The sequence below is a fragment of the Papio anubis genome, chromosome 13, assembly GCF_008728515.1.
Source record: "Papio anubis isolate 15944 chromosome 13, Panubis1.0, whole genome shotgun sequence".
NCBI lineage: Eukaryota > Metazoa > Chordata > Mammalia > Primates > Cercopithecidae > Papio > Papio anubis.
In genome coordinates this window covers 33,804,465-33,819,823 of record NC_044988.1, presented here as the reverse complement: position 1 = coordinate 33,819,823, position 15,359 = coordinate 33,804,465, and the positions used below count along the sequence as shown (strand labels likewise).

At 42.2% G+C, this 15,359-nt stretch overlaps 1 protein-coding gene across 5 annotated transcripts in view; it reads right to left on the bottom strand.

Moving 5' to 3' along the window:
- Positions 1-262: 262 nt before the first annotated feature.
- RCL1 (RNA terminal phosphate cyclase like 1) overlaps positions 263-15,359 on the bottom strand; it is a 65,765-nt gene continuing 50,668 nt past the window's right edge. For 4 of the 5 annotated variants that reach the window (XM_003911743.4, XM_031654209.1, XM_009188812.4 and 1 more), the window contains 2 exons: positions 11,429-11,532; positions 263-1,203 (listed from right to left, as the gene is read on the bottom strand). In XM_003911743.4, the coding sequence (XP_003911792.1) occupies positions 1,053-1,203; positions 11,429-11,532 (255 nt within the window). In that variant the 3' untranslated portion in view covers positions 263-1,052. Of the gene's footprint in view, positions 1,204-1,299; positions 1,390-11,428; positions 11,533-15,359 lie in introns of all 5 variants that reach the window. The other variant, XM_021927511.1, reaches the window with a different exon arrangement.

Here is a 15,359-nt window from a genome sequence, read left to right as displayed (position 1 = left end):
GTGGAGTCCCCAAACATACAAGTTCTTTGGCTATGGTGCAAACTTGTAACATGCATAGCATCTACCTGGGCCCCTCCATGTCCACTGTGAGACCTGGGGAGCAGGGGAAACCAATGTAGACATGAAGCTCATGCTATGCTGAGTAACAAAGTTCTTTATCTCTGACCCAGGATCCTCATGTCTTTTGGGAGCATCAACAAAAAAGTAATAATCTAACTTATTAGCTTGCAAGGGTAAAATCCCTGACTCTATTACACTTAGATCCTTAAATGAGGAGATTTAATGTCTTTACATTATACATTTCAAAGGAACGAAACACCCTTTAAGAATTTTCTCATGGAGATAGCATTTACATCACAGAGCTATTGTGAAAATAAAACAGGAATGTATAGCACACCTGGAATATAAAAAACATCCCAATAACTTTACTTGGACCCCTGCAGTCACCCATCCCTCATATATACATCCAATTAACCAGATGAAGATCAGTGTCTGTGTCCATGACAGCAATCCATTCAGAAGACAAAAGATAAATAGTCTAATATACCAATTTCTGACATTTGCATAGCACTGCAGGACTCATGAAGAGCTGCCACTCATATTATCTCATTTAATCCCTACAATAAAAACCGAGGCTCAAGGAGATAAGTCCTTGCAGAAAGAACAGTAACAGACTCCACGGGTTTGGAAAACAGCCATATGACAGAGGGCCAAGGAAGCCTATGATAGTAGGCTGAGGAAGCACAGCTGAACTGCAGCTATGAGACTGTTCTAGCAGCATGACTGTGGCCTGAAGGCACATTCTTCCTCCAGGTAAGGCAAGGGAGCTCTCACGGTGACTGGGCCTCCTGGGCAATGGCAACGCCACTGGAGAAACAGCTGGAAACACATGCTACAGAGATGTCTTTTATTTGTATATTGATATTTCTTCACAGAAAATTAAGCACGTGGCTATCCTGTCCTGCATTAATCCATTTGGACTTGGTCCCATTGGTGTCCATGGCAGCGTCTGCTTTGTCTGGAGGCACTGGGGCCTTATCTTGTGATGGTTATCACTTGAGGGTCTTGCTAAGGTTGGAGAAACCAATGCCAACACAGGTCATCAGCACTTTATCCCCGCCCTTGAGTTCTTCACCACATGGCTTGGTTTCAATTTTAAACATAATCTGGAAAAAGCTCTTCAAATGCCGCAAAAATTCTATCCTAAAAAGGAAATAAATAAATAAATAAATAAAAAGCAATTCATTAAAAAAAAATTATCCTCTATCATCTAGAATCCAAGGTTTTAATTTGCCAGACCTAGAGAGCTGAAGTTAAGAACTTCTCATCAAATCTGATTAAATAGTACTTCTTTTCAGCCAGCCAGTTTCCAAAGAAGATTGAGATAGTCTGCAGAGACACACACAATACAGCAAGATAAATTAAACCGGGGAGGGGGGAAAGGTTAGAAGTTAGCACATGACACATAAGTCATTTAGTTCAGACCTAGCAGAAAATGGACATAAATATGGTGATGACTTTTTCTTTTTTTTTTTTAAAGAGACGAGGTCTCACTATGTTGCCCAAGCTGGCCTCAAACTCCTGGACTCAAGCAATCCTCCACCTCAGCCTCCTGAGTACCTGGGACTACAGGTGTGCCACCATACCTGGCTTAGGCAATGATTTTTGAGTGGCCTGTACAAAGACAGAAACACCTATTTCCATGATTCACAGCACCATGACATACAAAACAAGCACAATGACTACTGATGCTGAAATAGACAAGTCTCTATTATTCTCTAATAATACCTTTGTGTTTACTTAATATTTATCAAGTGCATACTGTATGCTAGGCACTGTTGTTGGTGCTTGGAATATTGCACTCAAATGAAAAAAATTAAAAATAAAAATCCTTCCCTCATGAGGATTTCAATCTAGTGGTGTAGATAGAGACAAGATAAATGAATTAATTATTCCTGAAAAGTGCTATGTAATGTAAACAAAGCAAACAACACAGATGGGAAAGAACTGTGGGTACGACAGTATTTGTACAAATTTGGCAGAAAGCAATATTAAATAAGGTGGCGGGGGAAGTGTGCACAGTAAACACGACAAGGACAATGGCATCATCACAGGGTGATGGCATCACTTCAAGAGTACCTTGGGAAGAGCAATTCTGTGGATGAACCGCAGTGCAGGTACACAGGCTTCTAATGGTCTTGCCTGGCAGACCTAGCATCACCTCAGCTAGCCTGATCATAAGACACACCTGAACAGTTCATTAAATACACAGGTTCCTGAAGGTTCTGGTGAATTTGCAACTGGTACGAAGTGTCCATATCCACATGGAAGAACCCAGAATCATAGGCCACACACAAAGCTGATCCCTTCCTACCCTCCACCAGACCCTGTGCTCCCCAGTTCATAGAGGCCAGAAATCTATTGTTAACAAGAATCCCTGGCAATTCTCATTGGGCAAGGTTAGGGAACACTGGCTTAGTGAAGAATGATGGTTTGCACACCTATAGTGAAGTATTACAAAAACCTCACACTGTACTGTCTCCCAGTCAAACCAGCCAAACTCCCCACTCTGGCCAGATGGTTCTCAATCTCAACTGCACATGGAATCATCTATGGAGTTTTAAAAACACTGATGCTAAACACATAGATCAATGGAAAAGAGAGTCAAGAAATAAACCACACAGTTATGGTTAATTTCCTCAATGAGGAAAGCATAATCATTTCAACAAAGATGCTGGAACAACTGGATATCCACAGGTGAAAGAATGAAGTTGGGCCCCTTCCTCACATCACACAGAAAACTTAACCCAAAAGAGATCAAAGTCGTAGCTGTAAGAGCTAAAACTATAAAGTTCGCAAAAAAAAAAAAAAAAAAAAAAAAACAGGAGTATTCATTACCTTGGGCTAGGCAATAGTTTCTTAACCATTTCTTAAATACAACATCAAAAGGATGGCAATAAGAGACAAAATAAATAAACTGGACTTCATCAAAATTAAAATACTTTGTGCATCAAACGCACCATCAAGAAAATAAAAAGACAACCTACAGGATTGGAGAAAAGATCTGCAAGTCATATTTCTGATAAAAGTCAGGCATCTCGACTATATAAACAACTCTTACAACTCAATAATAAAAAAGACAAATAACCTAATTAAACGATGGAAGAGTACAGGCGTGGTACCTCATACCTGTAATCCCAACACTTTGGGAGGCCAAGGCACGCAAATTGCTTGGGGCCTGGAATTCAAGACCAGTCTATTACGACCCCCATCTCTACAAGAAATTGTTTTAAAATTAGCCAGGCATGATGGCAGGAGCCTGTAGTCCTAGCTACTCGAGCTATGACTGCACCACTGCACTCCTGCCTGGGCAACAGAGTGAGACTCACTAAAAAAAAAAAAGATGAGAGAGCTAAATGGACATTTCCTCACAAAGATCCAATAAGTACATGAAAAGATGCTCAACATCATTGGTTATTAGGGAAATGAAAATCAAAACCACTATGAAATATCACTTCATATCTAATAGGATGGCCATAATAAAAAAGACATACAATAACAAAAGTGTGGGTGAGAAGGCAGAACCACCAGCACCCTCATACACTGCTGGTAGGAATGTAAAATGGTACAGCCACTGTGGAAAACAATCTGGCAGTTCCTCAAAATGTTAACCAGGGAGTTACCATAGGATACGGTAATTCTACTCTTAGGAATATATAGAAGAGAAATGAAAACATACACCCACACAAAAACTTGCATACAAATGTTCATAATGGCATTATTCACAAGAGTCAAAACGCAGAAGCAACCCAAATGTCTATCAACTGATGAATGCATAAAGTGTGGTATATCCATTCAATGGAAGATTTTTTTTTTTCTGTCATAAAAAAGGAATCAAGTACTGATACATGCTACATCGATGAACCCTGAAAACATTATGCTAAGTGAAAGAATCCAGTCACAAAGGACCATATAGTGTATGATTCTATCTACCGAATATGAAAAAGCCACAACAGGCAAATCTATCAGAGGCAGAAAGTAGATTTGTAGTTGCCTGGGGCTGGGAAGAGGGGGAAGAATGGGAGAGACTGTGAGTTGGCATAGGGTTTCTTTCTGGAGGTAGTAAAAATGTTCTAAAATTAGATTGTGGCTGTGGTTACACAAGTCTTTAAACTGTGTACTTAAAATGGGTAAATTGTGTCGTATGTGAATTGTATCTCAATAAAGCTTTTTAAAGTAAAGAAATCAATACATATTTGCCATGTTATAAAACAACTGATCCTGGTTCTCACCCCTACTCGGTGTATACCAAACTACATATAAAGCCTGAATTGATGAATTTCCCTCCCATCCCCATCCCTCTGTGCTAAGAGCACTGATCTAGTCAAAGGAAGGAAACAGCTATATGGAGAAAAGGGGGCCTGAACAATTCCTGACCCTGTGACTGAAGTGACCAGTGCGTCAGGGGCTGAGATGAAACATTAACAACCCCAGAGAGCAGGAGTTCTGGTCAGTGCTGGATGCTCACAGAAAAAATCTCCCAATTCCTTGCTTTCCTTCCACCTAGGAATGTGCAAGTTTATCTCGACCTTTAAAATAACATCACATTTGTCAACTTTTCTATGAAGCCTTTCCTAGCCCATAAAGCCCACCCCAAACGATCTTTCCCACCCCTCCAGGTTTCCATAGCATTCTCTGCTCATGGTGTCTAATTAAATGCTTATGTATAACTGTCCCCTTCCCCCTCATTAAATTATTTAAGCACCTCAAGGGCAACGCTCTTCTCCATCACTGAACCTGTTATTCAAACAAGGCACTGAATGAGGTTCTCAGTAAAGAGGCACTGGATAGAATTTAGGAGTTGGGGTAATTTTGGGAAACAACTTTCAACATTCTTGGCAATTAAGGGAAGTCAGCGTTCCCTGCTGGCTTTCTTGTCTTACTAACCAATTAAACTTTTGTTGTCATTGTTGCTTTCTATCCATCCCACCATCTCCCCCATCCTGTCCTACGGAAAAAAGAAAACACATCGAACCATAGATAAACAGTCCACATCTGCGGGCAAAGCTTCCAGCTGGCGGCAACCCGGAAAAAGCCAGCCATCTCACCCACTCATCTGCATCTGAAGGAGAAAACAAATTGGTCTCTCCTTTGCTGCTGCCTCAAACTAATACAGGCCTGGGGCATGTTCTGCTCCCAGGATCTCACCCAGCCTACTTCACTCTGAATCACTCAACTGTGCTTGAAAAACCAGACACCCTCCCCAGCTGGCAGAATTTCTACGGGGCCTCAGCTTGCTTCTGATCCCTTGGAGAAGGATGGGAGGAACACAGGCTCAAGTGTGCAGGTTTGTGTATTTGCAAGTTTGGGGTATTTGTAGCCTTTGGAACAGTTAGAAAAAGCAAAGTTTGTTCCACTTTTTACATAATGTTCTGCCAACCCCTCAGCCTGTCCAAGGAAGACTGTGTAAGAGACTGGATTAAGGTACATTTCAGAATCTTTCCCCTACCTCTAGCCCCATTCTCCCTATGTCTCTGGTAGCTGGGATATTGAAGAGCAAAAATGCTCAGAACCTGAAAATTCACCACAGACAATATTAAATCCCAGCAAACAGGCTCCTTAAGAAAATGAAAAGCAAATGAAGAGTAAGCTCGCCCTGTATCTACATGCACTAACAAAGTCTCATCCAGTGCTGATCCACATCCTTCTCCACAGCCCAAGAGCTAGCTCTCCACAGCTGCAGCTGCACTGAGGCACTGCCTTTGGAGTTCACATTTCCCTGCCCCTCTCTTCCACAGCACTATACTGGAGATTCACACTTCCTAGATAGAACCACAGAGCCACACAGCCAGGGCAGAGAGAGACCCACCGCTCATCGAGAGCAGCTCTGCCCCTCAATAAGCAACCACCCACACAGCGCAAATAGTAGCTTTTCAGAAGAACCATTCTGGGCAGCAGGGACTCTATGCAACTCCTGTGTAAAGGATTTTAACACCTGACATGTGATTATCTGCAGTGAGGCTTTTTCACCCCCGCCGGGACAAAATGATTTTCAGAAAACAAAAAGCAACTGACTTTTCTACGAAAGCCTCTAGTCTATCTGACAATTAGGTTTCAGAGAATTCTGAAGCACAGAGATAACTTTTCCTATGTATTTTATTTTATTTTTATTTTTTATTTTGTTTTGAGACGGAGTCTTGCTCTGTCGCCCAGGCTGGGTTGCAATGGTGCGATCTCAGCTCACTGCAACCTCCGCCTCCCAGGTTCAAGCAATTCTCCTGCCTCAGCCTCCTAAGTAGCTGGGATTACAGGCATGCGCCACCACGCCCAGCTAATTTTATATTTTTAGTAGAGACGGGGTTTCACTATGTTGACCAGGCTGGTCTTGAACTCCTAACCTCATGATCTGCCCGCCTTGGCTTCCCAAAGTGCTGGGATTACAGGTGTGAGCCACCGCGCCCGGCCTTCCTATGTATTTTCAAAAGGTGAGTTGTTCCCACTGCCATTGCTGGTCAACAGGAAAGGCCATGAGGCTCATGGTCATAGGTCCATTGAATCCCAAGTGACCAGGATTTAACAGGCTGCCAGATCCCACCCTTAAACACAGCCCCTCCCACCAGACCCCTCTTTTGAAGCATGTGAGAGAATGGGGTGAGGGCAATCAGGGGGTAAGCCCTCTCTCTGGCAGCTCCCACAGGCACAAACCACAACAGAGGGTCCTGCGTCCTGCTCCATCAAGCCACCTGGTTTCTATGCCACTGGATATGGGACAGAGCTGGGGGTACCTACATCTCAGGTGTAAAGAGATGCCCTGCAAGTTGAGGGGAAAAATCTGGAGATAAGAAAAGGATCTGCTGGATGGAGTCCCTATAGTCATTACATGGCAGCTTTTAAATATACTGCTGATGCTTGTTCTGCGAAATAGTGGCTTTTCCAAAGACCAGCTGACCTCTGCTCCAAAAATGAACTTACTACATTGTTACTGGGGCAGCAGGAAACAGAGAATCAGGCTAGCTGCACTGTCAGGAGATGGGGTCCCAGGCCCAGTTCAGACAGGATCTCACCATGAGCAGGTCACTGACCTCTTTTTTATCTGAGAAGGAAGCCTATCACTTGCTTTTACCATACACCAAATATGTTCTGGGGCTTAAACATCAGGTGACAGGGCTTTACAGTATTTAAATGCTTCACAAACCTAAGACACAGTGGTACTGTGCAAGCTCACGGAATGCAGTGAGGCCACTGACCCCAAGGAGTGGCAGGTTTGGCTGGCAGTTCCCAGTTTCCCCATTGGTTTCCTCATGGGTTCTTCAGAGGGCTGTGCTTTAGACTGAGTGGGCCAGGAAGCCCCAGTCAGTTTGTGTTTAACAAGGACAGTGTCTTCTAGCTCCTTAGCACTTCCACAGTCATGGAAAAAGGTTATTAATTAAAGTCAAAAAAAAAAAAAGTCATGGTTTATTTTAGATTTCCAACTAAAGATAGAAAGAGATCATTTTACAGCAGAATTTGAAACAAGGACTTTGCTGAAAAGATGTAGCATGGCATCCTGCCTCAGGCAAGGTGCTTTGAGTCCAGTGATATGGATGGAATCCCAGCTCTTACATAAAAGCACAGTGGGTAAGGGAAGCAGTGACTGGAGGAGACTGTCCAGGTCTGAACCCCACTTACTGTCTGTGTGATGTAACTTGGCATGTAACTTGACCTCTCTGTGGGCATGTAACTTGGGCATGTAACTTGACCTCTCTGTGTCTCAATCCCACCACCTGTAAGATGGTGCACATGATAGTACTTGCCTTTTTTGCCCTTATAAAGTTATGATGAAAACCAAATAAGCTAATATGTGTGAGCACTTAAAACAACATCTTGCACACAGTAAACATGGTGTTTTTTAAATAAACATCTACCTTAGAGAATTCTTAGGATCAATAAGATGTGTGTAGTTTGCTCAGTAATGTGACTAGGGAAAGTCAGTCATAAAAATAATAACTAGAAATTAAAAATTTTTAATCCATAATTTAAAATTAATGGATATAGATTTATAGGTAGCTGGGCAGACCACTTACAGATGACTTAAACCCTAAAATCACCCAAAGCAAGTTTACCAGGCCTCCTGGGGTTCAAAGTGACCTGACCGGGCTACTGTGGCCACACTGCCTATGGGGTAGTCCTGCTCCTCAAGGAGCAGTTTAAAAAATAAAAAAAAAAGTGACCTGACCAAGGGACTGGACTGCAGCAGGGTGAGGGGGTGTCCAGGCAGAAACCACAGCACCCAGCGCTGACAGCTCCTCAGGCACATTGCCAGGAGCATAAGCATCTGACTTCATCTAAGCTTCATTCCATTTCCACAAGTCCAGGACTTCAGGACCATGCACCTTATCTACAAATGACACCAAGACTCCAAGATGCTAAACACCATTTCCATGGTCTCCTGGTGGCAAGTGGCAGAGCCTTAAGTCCAAATAGGCTGGACTCCAAGGCCTGTGCACTGGCAGAATGCAGAGAGCTCTGTAACTGCAGTCTCATTCCACAAACAATTTCTGAAAGTGCTAATTAAGATGCATCTTAATTTTTGCTATTTTTCTTGCTGTTAATCCAAAAGTATAAATCCTCCCTCCCTAAACTGTAAAATTAAGCTTGTTGAATGGAGGGTGCAACTACTGTCACTAACTGTAAGCCACCTAAAACTCAAATTTAACAGAAATAGAATCTTCATATACCAGTGATTATCCAATAATATTTTATTCTACTGAAAAAAAAATCTCTTGGGCCTTTCTAAAAGAGTTTCACATTGGCTGGACACAGTGGCTCACGCCTGTAATCCCAGCACTTTGAGAGGCCGAGGCGGGTGTGTTACGAGGTCAGGAGATCGAGACCATCCTGGCTAACACGGTGAAACTCCATCTCTACTAAAAATACAAAAAATTAGCCAGGCGTGATGGCGGGCACCTGTAGTCCCAGCTACTCAGGAGGCTGAGGCAGGAGAATGGTGTGAACCCAGGAGCCAGAGCATGCAGTGAGCGGAGACGCCACTGCACTCCAGCCTGGGCAACAGAGCAAAGCTCTGCCTCAAAAAAAAAAAAAGTTTCACACATACAGACTTACTTTCTCAAGTAGCACAGAAAACCACCAACAGCAATCCCAATGCTCTTTAAATAGACATTTAAAAATCTATTTTATACAAATGAAAACAGGTCCAAACTGCTTGAAGAAATGCTTTTTTTTTTTTTTTTAACCAAGGAAGGTCTTGCTTCTGGTTTTCTTTAGAAATCTGAGGTTTCACAAAACAGGTTTCTATGACTTTAACTGCACATAAAAATAAATGTGTTAGTTTGGTCTCCAAAGCTCTTGAATCCATCTAGAATAAACTGTTCCCCCACTATGATGGTCCTCACCATGGATTTCATCCCTTTTTTATCCTCAACTATACTCACAAATACAATGTTAACTTTGCCTGCTGTGTCCTGCCTTTGCCCTTCATCTCTTTGTGCTGCTGGAGCTGTCCACAGTGATTAGGGGCAGAAAGAGTACTAAACAGATCCAGCTTTCTTGAAAATAGACTCCCTTACCCATCCTTATGCTAGTTTATCAAAAAGAAAGGAGGCTTCCCTTTCCCACCCCGGCAGACCCCTCTGCACAAAGCTCTGGGAGGCAGCAGAATGTCTCCAAGCCCCAGCTTCAAGATACATCATCTTACAATTTGTGCTACTCCTTTAAAGCTCCATTCAGAGCAGGACACTTTGTCTTCCCAGGAGAGAAAGTCATTTTAGGCAAGTTTTCTGAAGAAAAGACACTACAATTAATGTTTGGTGAGAACATGTGTTGAAGAGGACACAGGAACTTTAAAAAATGTCCAGTCACATCTTGAGCATCTCTGCAAAGCTTGAAAAGATTATACAGGTCCTGGGGTCAAATTGAAAAATCTCCAAAAGCAAAAGAAAAAAGTGTCAAGAAAAAAAAAAAAAAAAAAATATATATATATATATATATTCCATTTTCACAGAATGTTCTGCCAAACCCCATGCTCCAGGACCACACGCACTCAAGACAACACCCCACACCCCATACCATGTGTGCAAGCAGGACTTCTCCAGGCCTGAAGCAAGGGCTGGGAAACGGCAGCTATGAGCCCAGCTACAAAGCTGGCGGGGCCATGGTGGTCACACAGTTGGCAGCCGCCTCCAGTGAGCTCTCTACAGGAAGCGAGTCTCTGTACCTAGGGTGCCGTTCTCGCAGCCCTCATCTCCTCTCCAAGTACTTAACTACCAAGTCTATTTTAGCAATGTTTACTACTGATGTTACCATGCCATTTAGGATTACTCAATCTTAGGTATCCTGTCCTGCAAAATACTTTTACACAAGCTATCAGGAGATAATGTGGTCCTCACGAGTTTCCTGTTTACCAGTCTTCCCTCTCTGCTAACACAATGTATTCTCTTCCATTTTTGTTCCAGAAAAACCCTCCTACCACCAATTCCAAAAAAAAAAAAAAAAGCCTCCAAAAGAATTTATTTCAAGCTCCTGGTTTTCATGCCCCCAAAGCCACAGCCCAAGGCTGCATAGCTCCACCACAGTCCCCACCCCTTTCTCAATGTGATGGCACCACCATTCTTCAGTTATCACAGTACTGTACCTTTCAGATATACAGCATCGGTACCATGATAACCGAAAAAGGACAGTTCAGTCTCATATCTACCTGAATATTCCCCGCCACCCAGCTCACCACCCTCAGATGGCCCATATGATGATTTCTAAGTATGCAAGCACGTGAAAACACACACACACACAAAATGTCAGTACTCAAATAGGCTGTTTTTCGCAACCTCATTTACTATCAACAGGAAATGCTTCTTTCACGGTGTCATTTATAATTCAAGTCTTCTGACACCCTATTCTTTTTGAAGAGTGCTTGCTTTCATACCACAGCAGTCAACTTCTGCTAACATTCAATGGTCCAAACTCACTTCTACAATTCCCTACTAGTCCAGTAGCATTAATACAAACTCTGTCTTTTGTCATCTTTTCCAGTGAGCTCATACCCCATCATCTTAGACAAAAAGCCTGTTTTCCCACAGTAAGTTAGACAGCTAAGGAAAAGAATGATTTAAAAAAAAAACTAGTAATAAAATCCAAGCTACACCAAACCAGGAGTTTCCTCTAACCTGGAAACAAAACCTAAAGCACGAACAAAGTAACTGTCCAATAGAGATCATGCAACTTTAGTTACATGGGACTGAGGAAGGAAAGAAGGCAAAAATCCTTGTATGTAAAAATAAACACCAGGTTAAGAGTGACAACTGCTGGCTGATTTGAGGATAAATACAAGCAGGTGTTCATAGTGCAGGCTCTGTGCAGCACAACACCTTTGTCATTTTGGGCAATGAGAAAATTAAACTGGACAGAATAACGAGGTTGAAAAAGAATAACTTACGTGTAGGGAGACAGAGGGCCTAGCAGGACTTTGGAAACATCCTGCTGTCCAAGGGTCATGAGTAGTAGTGCCAGGCTTTGGTTGGTTGAATCTACACATCCACCCTGTAAACACAAATTAATAATTGTACAAACCAGAAAATGGAAAGCCAACAAAAGAGAGGAGAAAAAAAAATACAGAAACATACACTCATAATATCAAAATCCAAAGTTCAAGCAACAATAAAACAGAATACAGGTCTTATAAGAGTAATCCTTACATCAACTGACTGTAGAGGGTTAAACTAACAATTAGAGCAACTGTAATAGTTGAGACTATCAGATTCAAATCTTCTTAAGTGAATCTAGTAAAAAAAAAAAAAAGAAAGAAACTTTCCCTTTGTAATTAAAGCAGCAGCAGGAGGACATCATCTTTATTGAGTATATGCAAAAAAAAAAAAGCTTAATCAGTTCTACAAGATGTAGAGTTAATTCCAAGGGTTAAGTGGATGACGCTCATATTTATTTAATTTGTCACAGAACACCACAGTCTATCTGACATGAAATGGCCTTTTCATGGCCTTCCTTTTACACTTATTCAAATACATTCAGGAAACTGCTTGCCATGCTCTATTAACTTCTCTCCTTTATCTCCTCCTGAGTTTCTTAAAACTGAAGAATCATTAAGGTCAGATCCCTTCATTCTTATTACTTACGTATAAAATTATGCCTTCCACCCCCTTTTCCTTCCCTTTCTCCCAAATTAACAGGCAGAACAGACTTCTCTTCAAACACTTTCTCCTGAGTTACAACTGCTTAGGTTGCCTTTCTAATTTTGTTTTTTTCTCAGTCATTTTAGCTGTTTTGCTTCCACTAGATGCATACGTAAGTATACAAACGTGTTCTGATCATTCTTTCAGGAATAACTTTATTTAAAACATATTGTACATAGTGAAAGAAGGATGACCTTGAATTTCTACATATTTTGCACAGGTCACAATTAGAAATCCAGTCTCTGACCAAGGCACGTTACTATCCAAGGCTAGACTGAACAGGATAGGTGGCCAGCAGTGCTGTTCATGTGGGTACAACTGCCCCGCCTCCTTTTTAAGGCATGTAGGGTAGGAAATAAATCCATTTTCAGGTGCATCTCTGGCTGTCAGAAATCATTTAGTAGCCCTAATAATGGTGAAGGAAATAAGGACTGATCTTAACTGCTAGCCTTTATGAAAATCTATTGCACGTCCCTAAACTACCTAATAAAGAACAGGGAACAACATTTATATCACATAGCAAATTCCAGGACAAGGACAGTTCATTTTCCTTTTCTACCCAAAAAGAAAAACCTGACCCATGGAAAATACGACAACCAACGAAACTGTTTTACAGATCTTGCTCCCTTTTGTAAGACAGCCTAAAATTAAAGTGTTCTCTTCAGTCTCTGCTTCCTATCACTGTTATTTCACCATTCACTGGACCAATATTTTAATGCAAGAGATATGCTAAGGTCCCTGTACAGGACATCATGGAGGAAGTGGTAGGAGCTATCACCCTACCTATGCCAGGGTGGGTAGGGAGGTATCACCTGCCAGATACGAGAGGGGGAGCTTTAGGAGTCAGGACTACTTGAGACAGCCCTGGAGGGATAAGCAGGGTTTGGGGAGGAAGGAAGAACAGAATGATGGGGAAAAACAAAATGCCAGGGCCAGCAAGGAACGGCCAGGCGACCAGCCTGGAAGGCACCACTTCTGCCTGCGGAGAAGCACATACAGCATAGAAAAGGTGGGTAGCCCAACTAAGGCAGTGCTTTCTGAAATGGGTCGAGAATTCTGACTTTGTTCCAGGAAAGTGAGAAGCCAGTGAAGGTCTCTGTGCACACGGGCGAAGAGATCAGATCAGGATTTTAGGGGAAGATTTAGACTGAAAAGGATGTTAGGATTTGGAAAGAACTTCTCCGCTGGAAGTGCAGAGAGCCAGTAGCCATAATCCAGTTGTGGGGTGGAGCAGGGAGGCAGGCAGTGATTAGAGCAGAGGAACAAAAAGGCAGTTCCAGAAAGCCTGGGACAGAATCAAGAAGGCTTGGTAACCGATGAGGCATAAATGGAATAGGAGGGATTAGATCAGAGGGTTAAAACTTGATAAACAGCGCCTTCAAAAGGTATGGATTTTTTACCACTCATTCAATCCATGTCACATCACAACTCTACAGAAAATTAATCAGAAAAACACGAAGTATTTCCATCCTTTTAATAATTAAAGATCATAGACACACAAAGGAAGTTTTCTGAATAACTAAAAGAAAATGAAACTTGGTCCAGGCACAATGGAAGACTGAAAGTAGATCTCAACTAAAGAAAAAAAAAATTGCCAGGCACGGTGGCTCACGTCTGTAATCCCAGCACTTTGGGAGGCCGAGGCGGGTGGAACACCTGAGGTCAGGAGTTTAAGACCAGCCTGACCAACATGGAGAAACCCTGTCTCTACTAAATATACAAAATTAGCTAGGCATGCTGGCGTATGCCTCCAGCTACGTGGGAGGCTAAGGCAGGAGGATCACTTGAACCTGGGAGGCAGAGGCTGCAGTGAGCCAAGATTGCGTCACTGCACTCCAGCCTGGGAAACAGAGTGAGACTCTGTCTCCAAAAAAAAAAAAAAAAAAAAAAAAAAAAGCAAAGAAGAAGAAAAAGAAAAATATTAAAGAACCTAATTTAGACTGTATGTTTTTCCTCTTGTCAACTAGTAGGCTGTGCTTTCACCCTGAGGCTTATAACCTATTTATAAGGATATAAACCTCACACTCTAGCTATGCCCATGGCTCCCACTGGACTATTGTATAACGTGATGCTTCTAATTCTCCTAAGGTCTATTAGAAAGAGATGGAAGTGTCCCCACAGTTAGAGAGAGGGCCACTACAGGACCAGCCACCGCCAGACACTACAGGACCAGGAAAAGAAATCCTGTACAACAAGGGACCCACGGAGACACATCACACGCACTGTTTCCCGCCCCCCGCTACAAATAAGTAGATCACAAACTTAAGTAACTGGCAGGGCAACCTCTTGATCATCTACCCCAAACTTTTAGTTACTATCCATCTTTCACAAAATTATTAAATTTTAGTATAAAAAAATTAAACTGATTTAGCACGAAAAAATCTGAGGCCAGATCGTGACTGCGCAAGACTGGTCAAATAATACCTCCTCCTTCAGGAAGATTTCATCTCCTTCTTCCACTATTTCCCAGGCGAATGCCGAGTAGAGGGGCTGGAGCTACTCTCCTGAAAATAAAACCATAGGCCCACTGTCTTCCATTTTTAATTAGATGGTCATTAAATAGAGCCATTTAGGACCTGGAAATTTTAATTAATTCTGAAACAGCTCATTCTCACATGTTCCATCTTGGACCAACGAGACGTTTTCAAGAACACTGACTTGGATCAAGGGAGTAGACTATAAATATAAGCTGTTTTCCACCGTGAGGCCGGTCTGAGGATCAATACCTACGGATATTCAGGCTTTACTCTACCACCCTGATTAATAAACTGAACCAGTGGCAAAAGGAAGAATTAAAAGAAAAACTAAATTGCCACTTTACCTGTTTTACTGATTTTATTTCACTTGGCTCAGATGTGATTTTTGCTACCTTAAATGGGAAAACTCACTTGGAGACCAGAGAGATGCCTGACAACTGAGAAGAAATACAAAGACAGAAGTCTCTTCAGCTCCTTAGGGGAAGAAGATGATTTACAAACATTATACACCATACAACAGCAAATCACCTAGAGTATAGTTCCTGCCGATGCTCAGTTCAAGAATCTGGGACCTAACACACAGAGCAGAGAAATGACCACCCCTCAGAGCCTTTCTGACAGTCCAGGATCTCTTTTCCTGGACTCTGCGTGTCAGAGAAAAGGTTTCACCTTCTTGATATGGGACCAAGGCAAAAGACAGTGC